This window comes from Pseudophryne corroboree, chromosome 3, assembly GCF_028390025.1.
Source record: "Pseudophryne corroboree isolate aPseCor3 chromosome 3, aPseCor3.hap2, whole genome shotgun sequence".
Taxonomy (NCBI): domain Eukaryota; kingdom Metazoa; phylum Chordata; class Amphibia; order Anura; family Myobatrachidae; genus Pseudophryne; species Pseudophryne corroboree.
The window spans coordinates 34,833,102-34,851,999 of NC_086446.1; the positions used below are offsets into that span (position 1 = coordinate 34,833,102).

Sequence of the window (18,898 nt, forward strand, 5' to 3'; positions counted from 1 at the left end):
TCACAGGAGCCGGTCACCTGCATCCCTCCTTTCCTATATCACCCACAGAGACGCACAGGAGACCCCCTAGTGTACACGTCACAGGAGCCGGTCAGCTGCATCCCTCCTTTCCTATATCACCCACAGAGACGCACAGGAGACCCCTAGTGTACACGTCACAGGAGCCGGTCACCTGCATCCCTCCTTTCCTATATCACCCACAGAGACGCACAGGAGACCCCCTAGTGTACACGTCACAGGAGCCGGTCAACTGCATCCCTCCTTTCCTATATCACCCACAGAGACGCACAGGAGACCCCCTAGTGTACACGTCACAGGAGCCGGTCAGCTGCATCCCTCCTTTCCTATATCACCCACAGAGACGCACAGGAGACCCCCTAGTGTACACGTCACAGGAGCCGGTCAGCTGCATCCCTCCTTTCCTATATCAGCCACAGAGACGCACAGGAGACCCCCTAGTGTACACGTCACAGGAGCCGGTCACCTGCATCCCTCCTTTCCTATATCCCCCACAGAGACGCAGAGGAGACCCCCTAGTGTACACGTCACAGGAGCCGGTCAGCTGCATCCCTCCTTTCCTATATCACCCACAGAGACGCAGAGGAGACCCCCTAGTGTACACGTCACAGGAGCCGGTCAGCTGCATCCCTCCTTTCCTATATCACCCACAGAGACGCACAGGAGACCCACTAGTGTACACGTCACAGGAGCCGGTCACCTGCATCCCTCCTTTCCTATATCACCCACAGAGACGCACAGGAGACCCCCTAGTGCACACGTCACAGGAGCCGGTCAGCTGCATCCCTCCTTTCCTATATCACCCACAGAGACGCACAGGAGACCTCCTAGTGTACACATCACAGGAGCCGGTCACCTGCATCCCTCCTTTCCTATATCACCCACAGAGACGCACAGGAGACCCCCTAGTGTACACGTCACAGGAGCCGGTCACCTGCATCCCTCCTTTCCTATATCACCCACAGAGACGCACAGGAGACCCCCTAGTGTACACGTCACAGGAGCCGGTCAGCTGCTCCCTCCTTTCCTATATCACCCACAGAGACGCAGAGGAGACCCCCTAGTGTACATGTCACAGGAGCCGGTCAGCTGCATCCCTCCTTTCCTATATCACCCACAGAGACGCACAGGAGACCCCCTAGTGTACACATCACAGGAGCCGGTCAGCTGCATCCCTCCTTTCCTATATCACCCACAGAGACGCACAGGAGACCCCCTAGTGTACACGTCACAGGAGCCGGTCAGCTGCATCCCTCCTTTCCTATATCAGCCACAGAGACGCACAGGAGACCCCCTAGTGTACACGTCACAGGAGCCGGTCACCTGCATCCCTCCTTTCCTATATCCCCCACAGAGACGCAGAGGAGACCCCCTAGTGTACACGTCACAGGAGCCGGTCAGCTGCATCCCTCCTTTCCTATATCACCCACAGAGACGCAGAGGAGACCCCCTAGTGTACACGTCACAGGAGCCGGTCACCTGCATCCCTCCTTTCCTATATCACCCACAGAGACGCACAGGAGACCCCCTAGTGTACACATCACAGGAGCCGGTCAGCTGCATCCCTCCTTTCCTATATCACCCACAGAGACGCACAGGAGACCCCCTAGTGTACACGTCACAGGAGCCGGTCAGCTGCATCCCTCCTTTCCTATATCACCCACAGAGACGCAGAGGAGACCCCCTAGTGTACACGTCACAGGGGCCGGTCACCTGCATCCCTCCTTTCCTATATCACCCACAGAGACGCACAGGAGACCCCCTAGTGTACACGTCACAGGAGCCGGTCAGCTGCATCCCTCCTTTCCTATATCACCCACAGAGACACAGAGGAGACCCCCTAGTGTACACGTCACAGGAGCCGGTCAGCTGCATCCCTCCTTTCCTATATCACCCACAGAGACACACAGGAGACCCCTAGTGTACACGTCACAGGAGCCGGTCAGCTGCATCCCTCCTTTCCTATATCAGCCACAGAGACACACAGGAGACCCCTAGTGTACACGTCACAGGAGCCGGTCAGCTGCATCCCTCCTTTCCTATATCAGCCACAGAGACGCACAGGAGACCCCCTAGTGTACACGTCACAGGAGCCGGTCAGCTGCATCCCTCCTTTCCTATATCACCCACAGAAACGCACAGGAGACCCCTAGTGTACACGTCACAGGAGCCGGTCACCTGCATCCCTCCTTTCCTATATCACCCACAGAGACGCACAGGAGACCCCCTAGTGTACACGTCACAGGAGCCGGTCAGCTGCATCCCTCCTTTCCTATATCACCCACAGAGACGCAGAGGAGACCCCCTAGTGTACACGTCACAGGGGCCGGTCACCTGCATCCCTCCTTTCCTATATCACCCACAGAGAAGCACAGGAGACCCCTAGTGTACACGTCACAGGAGCCGGTCACCTGCATCCCTCCTTTCCTATATCACCCACAGAGACACACAGGAGACCCACTAGTGTACACGTCACAGGAGCCAGTCACCTGCATCCCTCCTTTCCTATATCACCCACAGAGACACACTGGAGACCCCCTAGTGTACACGTCACAGGAGCCGGTCAGCTGCATCCCTCCTTTCCTATATCACCCACAGAGACGCAGAGGAGACCCCCTAGTGTACACGTCACAGGAGCCGGTCAGCTGCATCCCTCCTTTCCTATATCACCCACAGAGACGCAGAGGAGACCCCCTAGTGTACACGTCACAGGGGCCGGTCACCTGCATCCCTCCTTTCCTATATCACCCACAGAGAAGCACAGGAGACCCCCTAGTGCACACGTCACAGTAGCCGGTCAGCTGCATCCCTCCTTTCCTATATCAGCCACAGAGACGCACAGGAGACCCCCTAGTGTACACGTCACAGGAGCCGGTCAGCTGCATCCCTCCTTTCCTATATCACCCACAGAGACGCACAGGAGACCCCTAGTGTACACGTCACAGGAGCCGGTCAGCTGCATCCCTCCTTTCCTATATCACCCACAGAGACGCACAGGAGACCCCCTAGTGTACACGTCACAGGAGCCGGTCACCTGCATCCCTCCTTTCCTATATCACCCACAGAGACACACAGGAGACCCCTAGTGTACACGTCACAGGAGCCGGTCAGCTGCATCCCTCCTTTCCTATATCAGCCACAGAGACGCACAGGAGACCCCCTAGTGTACACGTCACAGGAGCCGGTCAGCTGCATCCCTCCTTTCCTATATCACTCACAGAGACACACAGGAGACCCCCTAGTGTACACGTCACAGGAGCTGGTCACCTGCATCCCTCCTTTCCTATATCACCCACAGAGACGCAGAGGAGACCCCCTAGTGTACACGTCACAGGAGCCGGTCAGCTGCATCCCTCCTTTCCTATATCACCCACAGAGACGCACAGGAGACCCCCTAGTGTACACGTCACAGGAGCCGGACAGCTGCATCCCTCCTTTCCTATATCACCCACAGAGACGCACAGGAGACCCCCTAGTGTACACGTCACAGGAGCCGGTCACCTGCATCCCTCCTTTCCTATATCACCCACAGAGACGCAGAGGAGACCCCCTAGTGCACACGTCACAGTAGCCGGTCAGCTGCATCCCTCCTTTCCTATATCACCCACAGAGACGCAGAGGAGACCCCCTAGTGCACACGTCACAGGAGCCGGTCACCTGCATCCCTCCTTTCCTATATCACCCACAGAGACGCACAGGAGACCCCCTAGTGTACACGTCACAGGAGCCGGTCAGCTGCATCCCTCCTTTCCTATATCACCCACAGAGACGCAGAGGAGACCCCCTAGTGCACACGTCACAGGAGCCGGTCACCTGCATCCCTCCTTTCCTATATCACCCACAGAGACGCACAGGAGACCCCCTAGTGTACACGTCACAGGAGCCGGTCAGCTGCATCCCTCCTTTCCTATATCACCCACAGAGACGCACAGGAGACCCCCTAGTGTACACGTCACAGGAGCCGGTCAGCTGCATCCCTCCTTTCCTATATCACCCACAGAGACACAGAGGAGACCCCCTAGTGTACACGTCACAGGAGCCGGTCAGCTGCATCCCTCCTTTCCTATATCACCCACAGAGACACACAGGAGACCCCTAGTGTACACGTCACAGGAGCCGGTCAGCTGCATCCCTCCTTTCCTATATCAGCCACAGAGACGCACAGGAGACCCCCTAGTGTACACGTCACAGGAGCCGGTCAGCTGCATCCCTCCTTTCCTATATCACCCACAGAGACGCAGAGGAGACCCCCTAGTGTACACGTCACAGGGGCCGGTCACCTGCATCCCTCCTTTCCTATATCACCCACAGAGACACACAGGAGACCCCCTAGTGCACACGTCACAGTAGCCGGTCAGCTGCATCCCTCCTTTCCTATATCAGCCACAGAGACGCACAGGAGACCCCCTAGTGTACACGTCACAGGAGCCGGTCACCTGCATCCCTCCTTTCCTATATCAGCCACAGAGACGCACAGGAGACCCCCTAGTGTACACGTCACAGGAGCCGGTCAGCTGCATCCCTCCTTTCCTATATCACCCACAGAGACGCACAGGAGACCCCCTAGTGCACACGTCACAGGAGCCGGTCATCTGCATCCCTCCTTTCCTATATCACCCACAGAGACGCACAGGAGACCCCTAGTGTACACGTCACAGGAGCCGGTCACCTGCATCCCTCCTTTCCTATATCACCCATAGAGACACACAGGAGACCCCCTAGTGTACACGTCACAGGAGCCGGTCAGCTGCATCCCTCCTTTCCTATATCAGCCACAGAGACGCACAGGAGACCCCCTAGTGCACACGTCACAGGAGCCGGTCATCTGCATCCCTCCTTTCCTATATCACCCACAGAGACGCACAGGAGACCCCTAGTGTACACGTCACAGGAGCCGGTCACCTGCATCCCTCCTTTCCTATATCACCCATAGAGACACACAGGAGACCCCCTAGTGTACACGTCACAGGAGCCGGTCAGCTGCATCCCTCCTTTCCTATATCAGCCACAGAGACGCACAGGAGACCCCCTAGTGTACACGTCACAGGAGCCGGTCAGCTGCATCCCTCCTTTCCTATATCACCCACAGAGACGCAGAGGAGACCCCCTAGTGTACACGTCACAGGGGCCGGTCACCTGCATCCCTCCTTTCCTATATCACCCACAGAGAAGCACAGGAGACCCCCTAGTGCACACGTCACAGTAGCCGGTCAGCTGCATCCCTCCTTTCCTATATCAGCCACAGAGACGCACAGGAGACCCCCTAGTGTACACGTCACAGGAGCCGGTCAGCTGCATCCCTCCTTTCCTATATCACCCACAGAGACGCAGAGGAGACCCCCTAGTGTACACGTCACAGGGGCCGGTCACCTGCATCCCTCCTTTCCTATATCACCCACAGAGAAGCACAGGAGACCCCCTAGTGCACACGTCACAGTAGCCGGTCAGCTGCATCCCTCCTTTCCTATATCACCCACAGAGACGCAGAGGAGACCCCCTAGTGCACACGTCACAGTAGCCGGTCAGCTGCATCCCTCCTTTCCTATATCACCCACAGAGACGCACAGGAGACCCCCTAGTGTACACGTCACAGGAGCCGGTCAGCTGCATCCCTCCTTTCCTATATCACCCACAGAGACACAGAGGAGACCCCCTAGTGTACACGTCACAGGAGCCGGTCAGCTGCATCCCTCCTTTCCTATATCACCCACAGAGACACACAGGAGACCCCTAGTGTACACGTCACAGGAGCCGGTCAGCTGCATCCCTCCTTTCCTATATCAGCCACAGAGACACACAGGAGACCCCTAGTGTACACGTCACAGGAGCCGGTCAGCTGCATCCCTCCTTTCCTATATCACCCACAGAGACACACAGGAGACCCCCTAGTGCACACGTCACAGGAGCCGGTCACCTGCATCCCTCCTTTCCTATATCCCCCACAGAGACGCACAGGAGACCCCCTAGTGTACACGTCACAGGAGCCGGTCAGCTGCATCCCTCCTTTCCTATATCACCCACAGAGACGCAGAGGAGACCCCCTAGTGTACACGTCACAGGAGCCGGTCAGCTGCATCCCTCCTTTCCTATATCACCCACAGAGACACACAGGAGACCCCCTAGTGTACACGTCACAGGAGCCGGTCACCTGCATCCCTCCTTTCCTATATCCCCCACAGAGACGCACAGGAGACCCCCTAGTGTACACGTCACAGGAGCCGGTCAGCTGCATCCCTCCTTTCCTATATCACCCACAGAGACGCAGAGGAGACCCCCTAGTGTACACGTCACAGGGGCCGGTCACCTGCATCCCTCCTTTCCTATATCACCCACAGAGAAGCACAGGAGACCCCTAGTGTACACGTCACAGGAGCCGGTCACCTGCATCCCTCCTTTCCTATATCACCCACAGAGACGCAGAGGAGACCCCCTAGTGTACACGTCACAGGGGCCGGTCACCTGCATCCCTCCTTTCCTATATCACCCACAGAGAAGCACAGGAGACCCCCTAGTGCACACGTCACAGTAGCCGGTCAGCTGCATCCCTCCTTTCCTATATCAGCCACAGAGACGCACAGGAGACCCCCTAGTGTACACGTCACAGGAGCCGGTCAGCTGCATCCCTCCTTTCCTATATCACCCACAGAGACGCACAGGAGACCCCTAGTGTACACGTCACAGGAGCCGGTCAGCTGCATCCCTCCTTTCCTATATCACCCACAGAGACGCACAGGAGACCCCCTAGTGTACACGTCACAGGAGCCGGTCACCTGCATCCCTCCTTTCCTATATCACCCATAGAGACACACAGGAGACCCCCTAGTGTACACGTCACAGGAGCCGGTCAGCTGCATCCCTCCTTTCCTATATCAGCCACAGAGACGCACAGGAGACCCCCTAGTGTACACGTCACAGGAGCCGGTCAGCTGCATCCCTCCTTTCCTATATCACCCATAGAGACACACAGGAGACCCCCTAGTGTACACGTCACAGGAGCCGGTCACCTGCATCCCTCCTTTCCTATATCACCCACAGAGACGCACAGGAGACCCCCTAGTGTACACGTCACAGGAGCCGGTCACCTGCATCCCTCCTTTCCTATATCACCCACAGAGACGCACAGGAGACCCCCTAGTGTACACGTCACAGGAGCCGGTCAGCTGCATCCCTCCTTTCCTATATCACCCACAGAGACGCAGAGGAGACCCCCTAGTGTACACGTCACAGGGGCCGGTCACCTGCATCCCTCCTTTCCTATATCACCCACAGAGACGCAGAGGAGACCCCCTAGTGTACACGTCACAGTAGCCGGTCAGCTGCATCCCTCCTTTCCTATATCACCCACAGAGACACACAGGAGACCCCCTAGTGTACACGTCACAGGAGCCGGTCAGCTGCATCCCTCCTTTCCTATATCACCCACAGAGACGCACAGGAGACCCCTAGTGTACACGTCACAGGAGCCGGTCAGCTGCATCCCTCCTTTCCTATATCACCCACAGAGACGCACAGGAGACCCCCTAGTGTACACGTCACAGGAGCCGGTCACCTGCATCCCTCCTTTCCTATATCACCCATAGAGACACACAGGAGACCCCCTAGTGTACACGTCACAGGAGCCGGTCAGCTGCATCCCTCCTTTCCTATATCAGCCACAGAGACGCACAGGAGACCCCCTAGTGTACACGTCACAGGAGCCGGTCAGCTGCATCCCTCCTTTCCTATATCACCCACAGAGACGCACAGGAGACCCCTAGTGTACACGTCACAGGAGCCGGTCAGCTGCATCCCTCCTTTCCTATATCACCCACAGAGACGCACAGGAGACCCCCTAGTGTACACGTCACAGGAGCCGGTCACCTGCATCCCTCCTTTCCTATATCACCCATAGAGACACACAGGAGACCCCCTAGTGTACACGTCACAGGAGCCGGTCAGCTGCATCCCTCCTTTCCTATATCAGCCACAGAGACGCACAGGAGACCCCCTAGTGTACACGTCACAGGAGCCGGTCAGCTGCATCCCTCCTTTCCTATATCACCCATAGAGACACACAGGAGACCCCCTAGTGTACACGTCACAGGAGCCGGTCACCTGCATCCCTCCTTTCCTATATCACCCACAGAGACGCACAGGAGACCCCCTAGTGTACACGTCACAGGAGCCGGTCACCTGCATCCCTCCTTTCCTATATCACCCACAGAGACGCACAGGAGACCCCCTAGTGTACACGTCACAGGAGCCGGTCAGCTGCATCCCTCCTTTCCTATATCACCCACAGAGACGCAGAGGAGACCCCCTAGTGTACACGTCACAGGGGCCGGTCACCTGCATCCCTCCTTTCCTATATCACCCACAGAGACGCAGAGGAGACCCCCTAGTGTACACGTCACAGGAGCCGGTCAGCTGCATCCCTCCTTTCCTATATCACCCACAGAGACGCAGAGGAGACCCCCTAGTGTACACGTCACAGGGGCCGGTCACCTGCATCCCTCCTTTCCTATATCACCCACAGAGACGCAGAGGAGACCCCCTAGTGTACACGTCACAGTAGCCGGTCAGCTGCATCCCTCCTTTCCTATATCAGCCACAGAGACGCACAGGAGACCCCCTAGTGTACACGTCACAGGAGCCGGTCAGCTGCATCCCTCCTTTCCTATATCACCCATAGAGACACACAGGAGACCCCCTAGTGTACACGTCACAGGAGCCGGTCACCTGCATCCCTCCTTTCCTATATCACCCACAGAGACGCACAGGAGACCCCCTAGTGTACACGTCACAGGAGCCGGTCACCTGCATCCCTCCTTTCCTATATCACCCACAGAGACGCACAGGAGACCCCCTAGTGTACACGTCACAGGAGCCGGTCAGCTGCATCCCTCCTTTCCTATATCACCCACAGAGACGCAGAGGAGACCCCCTAGTGTACACGTCACAGGGGCCGGTCACCTGCATCCCTCCTTTCCTATATCACCCACAGAGACGCAGAGGAGACCCCCTAGTGTACACGTCACAGGAGCCGGTCACCTGCATCCCTCCTTTCCTATATCACCCATAGAGACACACAGGAGACCCCCTAGTGTACACGTCACAGGAGCCGGTCAGCTGCATCCCTCCTTTCCTATATCAGCCACAGAGACGCACAGGAGACCCCCTAGTGTACACGTCACAGGAGCCGGTCACCTGCATCCCTCCTTTCCTATATCACCCACAGAGACGCACAGGAGACCCCCTAGTGTACACGTCACAGGAGCCGGTCAGCTGCATCCCTCCTTTCCTATATCACCCACAGAGACGCAGAGGAGACCCCCTAGTGTACACGTCACAGGGGCCGGTCACCTGCATCCCTCCTTTCCTATATCACCCACAGAGACGCAGAGGAGACCCCCTAGTGTACACGTCACAGGAGCCGGTCAGCTGCATCCCTCCTTTCCTATATCACCCACAGAGACGCACAGGAGACCCCTAGTGTACACGTCACAGGAGCCGGTCACCTGCATCCCTCCTTTCCTATATCACCCACAGAGACGCACAGGAGACCCCCTAGTGTACACGTCACAGGAGCCGGTCAGCTGCATCCCTCCTTTCCTATATCACCCACAGAGACGCAGAGGAGACCCCCTAGTGTACACGTCACAGGGGCCGGTCACCTGCATCCCTCCTTTCCTATATCACCCACAGAGACGCAGAGGAGACCCCCTAGTGTACACGTCACAGGAGCCGGTCACCTGCATCCCTCCTTTCCTATATCACCCACAGAGACGCAGAGGAGACCCCCTAGTGTACACGTCACAGGAGCCGGTCAGCTGCATCCCTCCTTTCCTATATCACCCACAGAGACGCAGAGGAGACCCCCTAGTGTACACGTCACAGGGGCCGGTCACCTGCATCCCTCCTTTCCTATATCACCCACAGAGACGCACAGGAGACCCCCTAGTGTACACGTCACAGGAGCCGGTCAGCTGCATCCCTCCTTTCCTATATCACCCACAGAGACGCAGAGGAGACCCCCTAGTGTACACGTCACAGGGGCCGGTCACCTGCATCCCTCCTTTCCTATATCACCCACAGAGACGCAGAGGAGACCCCCTAGTGTACACGTCACAGTAGCCGGTCAGCTGCATCCCTCCTTTCCTATATCACCCACAGAGACGCAGAGGAGACCCCCTAGTGTACACGTCACAGGGGCCGGTCACCTGCATCCCTCCTTTCCTATATCACCCACAGAGACGCAGAGGAGACCCCCTAGTGTACACGTCACAGGAGCCGGTCACCTGCATCCCTCCTTTCCTATATCACCCACAGAGACGCAGAGGAGACCCCCTAGTGTACACGTCACAGGAGCCGGTCAGCTGCATCCCTCCTTTCCTATATCACCCACAGAGACGCAGAGGAGACCCCCTAGTGTACACGTCACAGGGGCCGGTCACCTGCATCCCTCCTTTCCTATATCACCCACAGAGACGCACAGGAGACCCCCTAGTGTACACGTCACAGGAGCCGGTCAGCTGCATCCCTCCTTTCCTATATCACCCACAGAGACGCAGAGGAGACCCCCTAGTGTACACGTCACAGGGGCCGGTCACCTGCATCCCTCCTTTCCTATATCACCCACAGAGACGCAGAGGAGACCCCCTAGTGTACACGTCACAGTAGCCGGTCAGCTGCATCCCTCCTTTCCTATATCACCCACAGAGACGCACAGGAGACCCCCTAGTGTACACGTCACAGGAGCCGGTCAGCTGCTCCCTCCTTTCCTATATCACCCACAGAGACGCAGAGGAGACCCCCTAGTGTACACGTCACAGTAGCCGGTCAGCTGCATCCCTCCTTTCCTATATCACCCACAGAGACGCACAGGAGACCCCCTAGTGTACACGTCACAGGAGCCGGTCAGCTGCATCCCTCCTTTCCTATATCACCCATAGAGACACACAGGAGACCCCCTAGTGTACACGTCACAGGAGCCGGTCAGCTGCATCCCTCCTTTCCTATATCAGCCACAGAGACGCACAGGAGACCCCCTAGTGTACACGTCACAGGAGCCGGTCAGCTGCATCCCTCCTTTCCTATATCACCCATAGAGACACACAGGAGACCCCCTAGTGTACACGTCACAGGAGCCGGTCACCTGCATCCCTCCTTTCCTATATCAGCCACAGAGACGCACAGGAGACCCCCTAGTGTACACGTCACAGGAGCCGGTCAGCTGCATCCCTCCTTTCCTATATCACCCATAGAGACACACAGGAGACCCCCTAGTGTACACGTCACAGGAGCCGGTCACCTGCATCCCTCCTTTCCTATATCACCCACAGAGACGCACAGGAGACCCCCTAGTGTACACGTCACAGGAGCCGGTCAGCTGCATCCCTCCTTTCCTATATCACCCACAGAGACGCAGAGGAGACCCCCTAGTGTACACGTCACAGGGGCCGGTCACCTGCATCCCTCCTTTCCTATATCACCCACAGAGACGCACAGGAGACCCCCTAGTGTACACGTCACAGTAGCCGGTCAGCTGCATCCCTCCTTTCCTATATCACCCACAGAGACGCACAGGAGACCCCCTAGTGTACACGTCACAGGAGCCGGTCAGCTGCATCCCTCCTTTCCTATATCACCCATAGAGACACACAGGAGACCCCCTAGTGTACACGTCACAGGAGCCGGTCAGCTGCATCCCTCCTTTCCTATATCAGCCACAGAGACGCACAGGAGACCCCCTAGTGTACACGTCACAGGAGCCGGTCAGCTGCATCCCTCCTTTCCTATATCACCCATAGAGACACACAGGAGACCCCCTAGTGTACACGTCACAGGAGCCGGTCACCTGCATCCCTCCTTTCCTATATCACCCACAGAGACGCACAGGAGACCCCCTAGTGTACACGTCACAGGAGCCGGTCACCTGCATCCCTCCTTTCCTATATCACCCACAGAGACGCACAGGAGACCCCCTAGTGTACACGTCACAGGAGCCGGTCAGCTGCATCCCTCCTTTCCTATATCACCCACAGAGACGCAGAGGAGACCCCCTAGTGTACACGTCACAGGGGCCGGTCACCTGCATCCCTCCTTTCCTATATCACCCACAGAGACGCAGAGGAGACCCCCTAGTGTACACGTCACAGGGGCCGGTCACCTGCATCCCTCCTTTCCTATATCACCCACAGAGACGCAGAGGAGACCCCCTAGTGTACACGTCACAGTAGCCGGTCAGCTGCATCCCTCCTTTCCTATATCACCCACAGAGACGCAGAGGAGACCCCCTAGTGTACACGTCACAGGAGCCGGTCACCTGCATCCCTCCTTTCCTATATCACCCATAGAGACACACAGGAGACCCCCTAGTGTACACGTCACAGGAGCCGGTCAGCTGCATCCCTCCTTTCCTATATCAGCCACAGAGACGCACAGGAGACCCCCTAGTGTACACGTCACAGGAGCCGGTCACCTGCATCCCTCCTTTCCTATATCACCCACAGAGACGCACAGGAGACCCCCTAGTGTACACGTCACAGGAGCCGGTCAGCTGCATCCCTCCTTTCCTATATCACCCACAGAGACGCAGAGGAGACCCCCTAGTGTACACGTCACAGGGGCCGGTCACCTGCATCCCTCCTTTCCTATATCACCCACAGAGACGCAGAGGAGACCCCCTAGTGTACACGTCACAGGAGCCGGTCAGCTGCATCCCTCCTTTCCTATATCACCCACAGAGACGCACAGGAGACCCCTAGTGTACACGTCACAGGAGCCGGTCACCTGCATCCCTCCTTTCCTATATCACCCACAGAGACGCACAGGAGACCCCCTAGTGTACACGTCACAGGAGCCGGTCAGCTGCATCCCTCCTTTCCTATATCACCCACAGAGACGCAGAGGAGACCCCCTAGTGTACACGTCACAGGGGCCGGTCACCTGCATCCCTCCTTTCCTATATCACCCACAGAGACGCAGAGGAGACCCCCTAGTGTACACGTCACAGGAGCCGGTCACCTGCATCCCTCCTTTCCTATATCACCCACAGAGACGCAGAGGAGACCCCCTAGTGTACACGTCACAGGAGCCGGTCAGCTGCATCCCTCCTTTCCTATATCACCCACAGAGACGCAGAGGAGACCCCCTAGTGTACACGTCACAGGGGCCGGTCACCTGCATCCCTCCTTTCCTATATCACCCACAGAGACGCACAGGAGACCCCCTAGTGTACACGTCACAGGAGCCGGTCAGCTGCATCCCTCCTTTCCTATATCACCCACAGAGACGCAGAGGAGACCCCCTAGTGTACACGTCACAGGGGCCGGTCACCTGCATCCCTCCTTTCCTATATCACCCACAGAGACGCAGAGGAGACCCCCTAGTGTACACGTCACAGTAGCCGGTCAGCTGCATCCCTCCTTTCCTATATCACCCACAGAGACGCAGAGGAGACCCCCTAGTGTACACGTCACAGGGGCCGGTCACCTGCATCCCTCCTTTCCTATATCACCCACAGAGACGCAGAGGAGACCCCCTAGTGTACACGTCACAGGAGCCGGTCACCTGCATCCCTCCTTTCCTATATCACCCACAGAGACGCAGAGGAGACCCCCTAGTGTACACGTCACAGGAGCCGGTCAGCTGCATCCCTCCTTTCCTATATCACCCACAGAGACGCAGAGGAGACCCCCTAGTGTACACGTCACAGGGGCCGGTCACCTGCATCCCTCCTTTCCTATATCACCCACAGAGACGCACAGGAGACCCCCTAGTGTACACGTCACAGGAGCCGGTCAGCTGCATCCCTCCTTTCCTATATCACCCACAGAGACGCAGAGGAGACCCCCTAGTGTACACGTCACAGGGGCCGGTCACCTGCATCCCTCCTTTCCTATATCACCCACAGAGACGCAGAGGAGACCCCCTAGTGTACACGTCACAGTAGCCGGTCAGCTGCATCCCTCCTTTCCTATATCACCCACAGAGACGCACAGGAGACCCCCTAGTGTACACGTCACAGGAGCCGGTCAGCTGCTCCCTCCTTTCCTATATCACCCACAGAGACACACAGGAGACCCCTAGTGTACACGTCACAGGAGCCGGTCACCTGCATCCCTCCTTTCCTATATCACCCACAGAGACGCACAGGAGACCCCCTAGTGTACACGTCACAGGAGCCGGTCAGCTGCTCCCTCCTTTCCTATATCACCCACAGAGACACACAGGAGACCCCCTAGTGTACACGTCACAGGAGCCGGTCACCTGCATCCCTCCTTTCCTATACCACCCACAGAGACGCACAGGAGACCCCCTAGTGTACACGTCACAGGAGCCGGTCACCTGCATCCCTCCTTTCCTATACCACCCACAGAGACGCACAGGAGACCCCCTAGTGTACACGTCACAGGAGCCGGTCAGCTGCATCCCTCCTTTCCTATATCACCCACAGAGACGCAGAGGAGACCCCCTAGTGTACACGTCACAGGAGCCGGTCAGCTGCATCCCTCCTTTCCTATATCACCCACAGAGACACACAGGAGACCCCTAGTGTACACGTCACAGGAGCCGGTCACCTGCATCCCTCCTTTCCTATATCACCCACAGAGACGCACAGGAGACCCCCTAGTGTACACGTCACAGGAGCCGGTCAGCTGCATCCCTCCTTTCCTATATCACCCACAGAGACGCAGAGGAGACCCCCTAGTGTACACGTCACAGGGGCCGGTCACCTGCATCCCTCCTTTCCTATATCACCCACAGAGAAGCACAGGAGACCCCTAGTGTACACGTCACAGGAGCCGGTCACCTGCATCCCTCCTTTCCTATATCACCCACAGAGACACACAGGAGACCCACTAGTGTACACGTCACAGGAGCCAGTCACCTGCATCCCTCCTTTCCTATATCACCCACAGAGACACACTGGAGACCCCCTAGTGTACACGTCACAGGAGCCGGTCAGCTGCATCCCTCCTTTCCTATATCACCCACAGAGACGCAGAGGAGACCCCCTAGTGTACACGTCACAGGGGCCGGTCACCTGCATCCCTCCTTTCCTATATCACCCACAGAGACACAGAGGAGACCCCCTAGTGTACACGTCACAGGAGCCGGTCAGCTGCATCCCTCCTTTCCTATATCACCCACAGAGACACACAGGAGACCCCTAGTGTACACGTCACAGGAGCCGGTCAGCTGCATCCCTCCTTTCCTATATCACCCACAGAGACGCAGAGGAGACCCCCTAGTGTACACGTCACAGGGGCCGGTCACCTGCATCCCTCCTTTCCTATATCACCCACAGAGAAGCACAGGAGACCCCTAGTGTACACGTCACAGGAGCCGGTCACCTGCATCCCTCCTTTCCTATATCACCCACAGAGACACACAGGAGACCCCTAGTGTACACGTCACAGGAGCCGGTCACCTGCATCCCTCCTTTCCTATATCACCCACAGAGACACACAGGAGACCCACTAGTGTACACGTCACAGGAGCCAGTCACCTGCATCCCTCCTTTCCTATATCACCCACAGAGACACACTGGAGACCCCCTAGTGTACACGTCACAGGAGCCGGTCAGCTGCATCCCTCCTTTCCTATATCACCCACAGAGACGCAGAGGAGACCCCCTAGTGTACACGTCACAGGGGCCGGTCACCTGCATCCCTCCTTTCCTATATCACCCACAGAGACGCAGAGGAGACCCCCTAGTGTACACGTCACAGGGGCCGGTCACCTGCATCCCTCCTTTCCTATATCACCCACAGAGAAGCACAGGAGACCCCCTAGTGCACACGTCACAGTAGCCGGTCAGCTGCATCCCTCCTTTCCTATATCAGCCACAGAGACGCACAGGAGACCCCCTAGTGTACACGTCACAGGAGCCGGTCAGCTGCATCCCTCCTTTCCTATATCACCCACAGAGACGCACAGGAGACCCCTAGTGTACACGTCACAGGAGCCGGTCACCTGCATCCCTCCTTTCCTATATCACCCATAGAGACACACAGGAGACCCCCTAGTGTACACGTCACAGGAGCCGGTCAGCTGCATCCCTCCTTTCCTATATCACCCACAGAGTAAGGAGCACGGGTAATGTCACCCGTAGTAATGCACATGGAGGATTATCGGTAATGTCACCCATAGTAGTGCACAGGGAGGATTATGGGTCATGTCACCCGTAGTAGTGCACAGGGAGGATTATTGGTAATGTCACCCGCAGTAGTGCACAGGGAGGATTATGGGTAATGTCACCCGTAGTGGTATCTGGGGGATGGAGGAGTAAGGAGCACGGGTAATGTCACCCGTAGTAATACATATGGAGGATTATGGGTAATGTCACCTGTAGTAGTGCACATGGAGAATTATGGGTAATGTCACCTGTAGTAGCGCACATGGAGGATTATGGGTAACGTCACCTGTAGTAGTGCACAGGGAGGATTATGGGTAACGTCACCCATAGTAGTGCACAGGGAGGATTATGGGTCATGTCACCCGTAGTAGTGCACATGGAGAATTATGGGTAATGTCACCTGTAGTAGCGCACATGGAGGATTATGGGTAACGTCACCTGTAGTAGTGCACAGGGAGGATTATGGGTAACGTCACCCATAGTAGTGCACAGGGAGGATTATGGGTAACGTCACCCATAGTAGTGCACAGGGAGGATTATGGGTCATGTCACCCGTAGTAGTGCACAGGGAGGATTATTGGTAATGTCACCCGCAGTAGTGCACAGGGAGGATTATGGGTAATGTCACCCGTAGTGGTATCTGGGGCATGGAGGAGTAAGGAGCACGGGTAATGTCACCCGTAGTAATGCACATGGAGGATTATGGGTAATGTCACCTGTAGTAGTGCACATGGAGAATTACGGGTAATGTCACCTGTAGTAGCGCACATGGAGGATTATGGGTAACGTCACCTGTAGTAGTGCACAGGGAGGATTATGGGTAACGTCACCCATAGTAGTGCACAGGGAGGATTATGGGTCATGTCACCCGTAGTAGTGCACAGGGAGAATTATGGGTAATGTCACCCGCAGTAGTGCACAGGGAGGATTATGCGTAATGTCACCCGTAGTGGTATCTGGGGGATGGAGGAGTAAGGAGCATGGGTAATGTCACCCATATTAATGCACATGGAGGATTATGGGTAACGTCACCTGTAGTAGTGCACAGGGAGATTTATGGGTAATGTCACCCGCAGTAGTGCACAGGGAGGATTATGGGTAACGTCACCCGTAGTAGTGCATAGGGAGGATTATGGGTAACGTCACCCGTAGTAGTGCACGGGGAGGATTATGGGTAACGTCACTTGTAGTATTGCACAGGGAGGATTATGGGTAATGTCACCCGTAGTAGTGCACAGGGAGGATTATGGGTAATGTCACACAGGGTCCAGCCCATTGATCAATGAGTGAATCACAACAGTGATATCCCTTGTAACAATCATATGTATATGTGTGTGTAGTACACTGTGATATAATGAGAGGAGGAGGCGTGTAATAAGAGTGTGTAAAATAAGAGATTGCTGTAGGAGAATATGTGACTCCTCTCTGTAATAAGTGATTACTGACTCACCTGTGCTGATATCTGTAGGGATTTCCTCCTCCTTACACCGCTGATCTCCCCTCACATACATCTCCGCTGTCTCTATATCTTCTACAGTAATATTGGGTCGTCACCCTAAATAACACATAAAACAGATAATAATACCTGGCTCCAGTGAGATCACACAGTAGTACATAGGTGTATAGGACACACAGATTCCCTACACATCATACAGGGGAGAAGTCACTAATTCCATCTACCTGACCCAGCATGAGCCTGTGCCCCAACAGCTGCCAGAGGAGCGCTCAGGGCAGGGGCAGTAACAGTGTAGGAGACGCAGGGTCACAGGATCTGTTCTGCATGTGACGGATCTTTAATGGCAGAAAAGAAAGATGTCTGTCCCAAGTGCAGCCACCTGAGCAATAGACGGAGCTGACTGCGCGAATGAAGCATTTGTTACTTGATTTGAACAAGCCTACACCCACAGAAGATCTGTGGTGAGTTCTCCAAGATGTTTGGAACAACCTCCCGCCCGAGTTCCTTCAAAACTGTGTGCAAGTGTACCTAGAAGAATTGATGCTGTTTTGAAGGCAAAGGGCGGTCACACCAAATACTGATTTGATTTAGATTTCTCTTCTGTTCCATCACTGTGCATTTTGCTCCAGGGTAACACAGAACAGCAATATATACCGCATACCTCCCAACATGACCCTCTCCAGGAAGGACACAATGCTCTGCTCCTGGACTTTTCTCTTAATTTATAATTGCCATCACCTGTGTTGAACAGGTTAATGAATAAGAAAGGTGTTTCACCACAGGTGACAGCAATCATAAATTAAGAGCAAAGTCCAGGAGCAGAGCATTCATTCCGTCCCGGAGGTGGTCATGTTGGGAGGTATGTATACGGAGGCTGTACACAGGGTTACCTAGTCTAGTATGCCTATAACAGGTGTATGACACAGGGTACCCGCATCTCACTGGAAGAGTCTACATATAGCACCGCAGCTACAGAGACCGATGAGGGGGACGGGGGCAGCAACAGGTCACAGCTCAAACCTAGGGGGTTACTTATACAGCGCTCCGGCCTTGGGAATCACAGACATGGCGTCTCAGCCTTAGAGAGGCGGCTAATGATGGCAGTAAGGCACACAATGGGCTTGGGGGGCATATAGTGCATATGAGGTGACGCGGGGCCCCTCGGGGTAAGGTGCAGGGAGCAGCAGCAATAGGTACAGGGCAGCCCCGGAGCTGTGAGAGGGGTGTCCGGCCCGCAGGGTGCTGGTAGGAGACTGCAGCCCCTTCCAGGCCCCACACCCGCTGCCTGCACCGTGTTATAT

At 56.1% G+C, this 18,898-nt stretch overlaps 2 protein-coding genes across 7 annotated transcripts in view; one reads left to right on the forward strand and one right to left on the reverse strand.

Annotated features, from left to right (window-relative positions):
• LOC135054631 (gastrula zinc finger protein XlCGF26.1-like) overlaps positions 1-18,898 on the reverse strand; it is a 162,118-nt gene that overhangs the window by 143,130 nt on the left and 90 nt on the right. The window contains exons 1-2 of one of the 4 annotated variants that reach the window (XM_063957846.1): positions 18,488-18,898; positions 17,592-17,696 (exon numbers count right to left, since the gene is read on the reverse strand). In XM_063957846.1, the coding sequence (XP_063813916.1) occupies positions 17,592-17,652 (61 nt within the window). In that variant the 5' untranslated portion in view covers positions 17,653-17,696; positions 18,488-18,898. Of the gene's footprint in view, positions 1-17,591; positions 17,697-17,821; positions 18,087-18,125; positions 18,296-18,487 lie in introns of those variants that run through there. The other 3 variants (XM_063957844.1, XM_063957847.1, XM_063957843.1) reach the window with 3 other exon arrangements.
• Positions 18,396-18,898, forward strand: part of LOC135054629 (zinc finger protein 883-like) — a 57,920-nt gene continuing 57,417 nt past the window's right edge. For all 3 annotated transcript variants that reach the window (XM_063957838.1, XM_063957840.1, XM_063957841.1), the window contains exon 1: positions 18,396-18,456. The gene's annotated coding sequence lies outside the window, so the exon portion shown is untranslated. The remainder of the gene's footprint in view (positions 18,457-18,898) is intronic.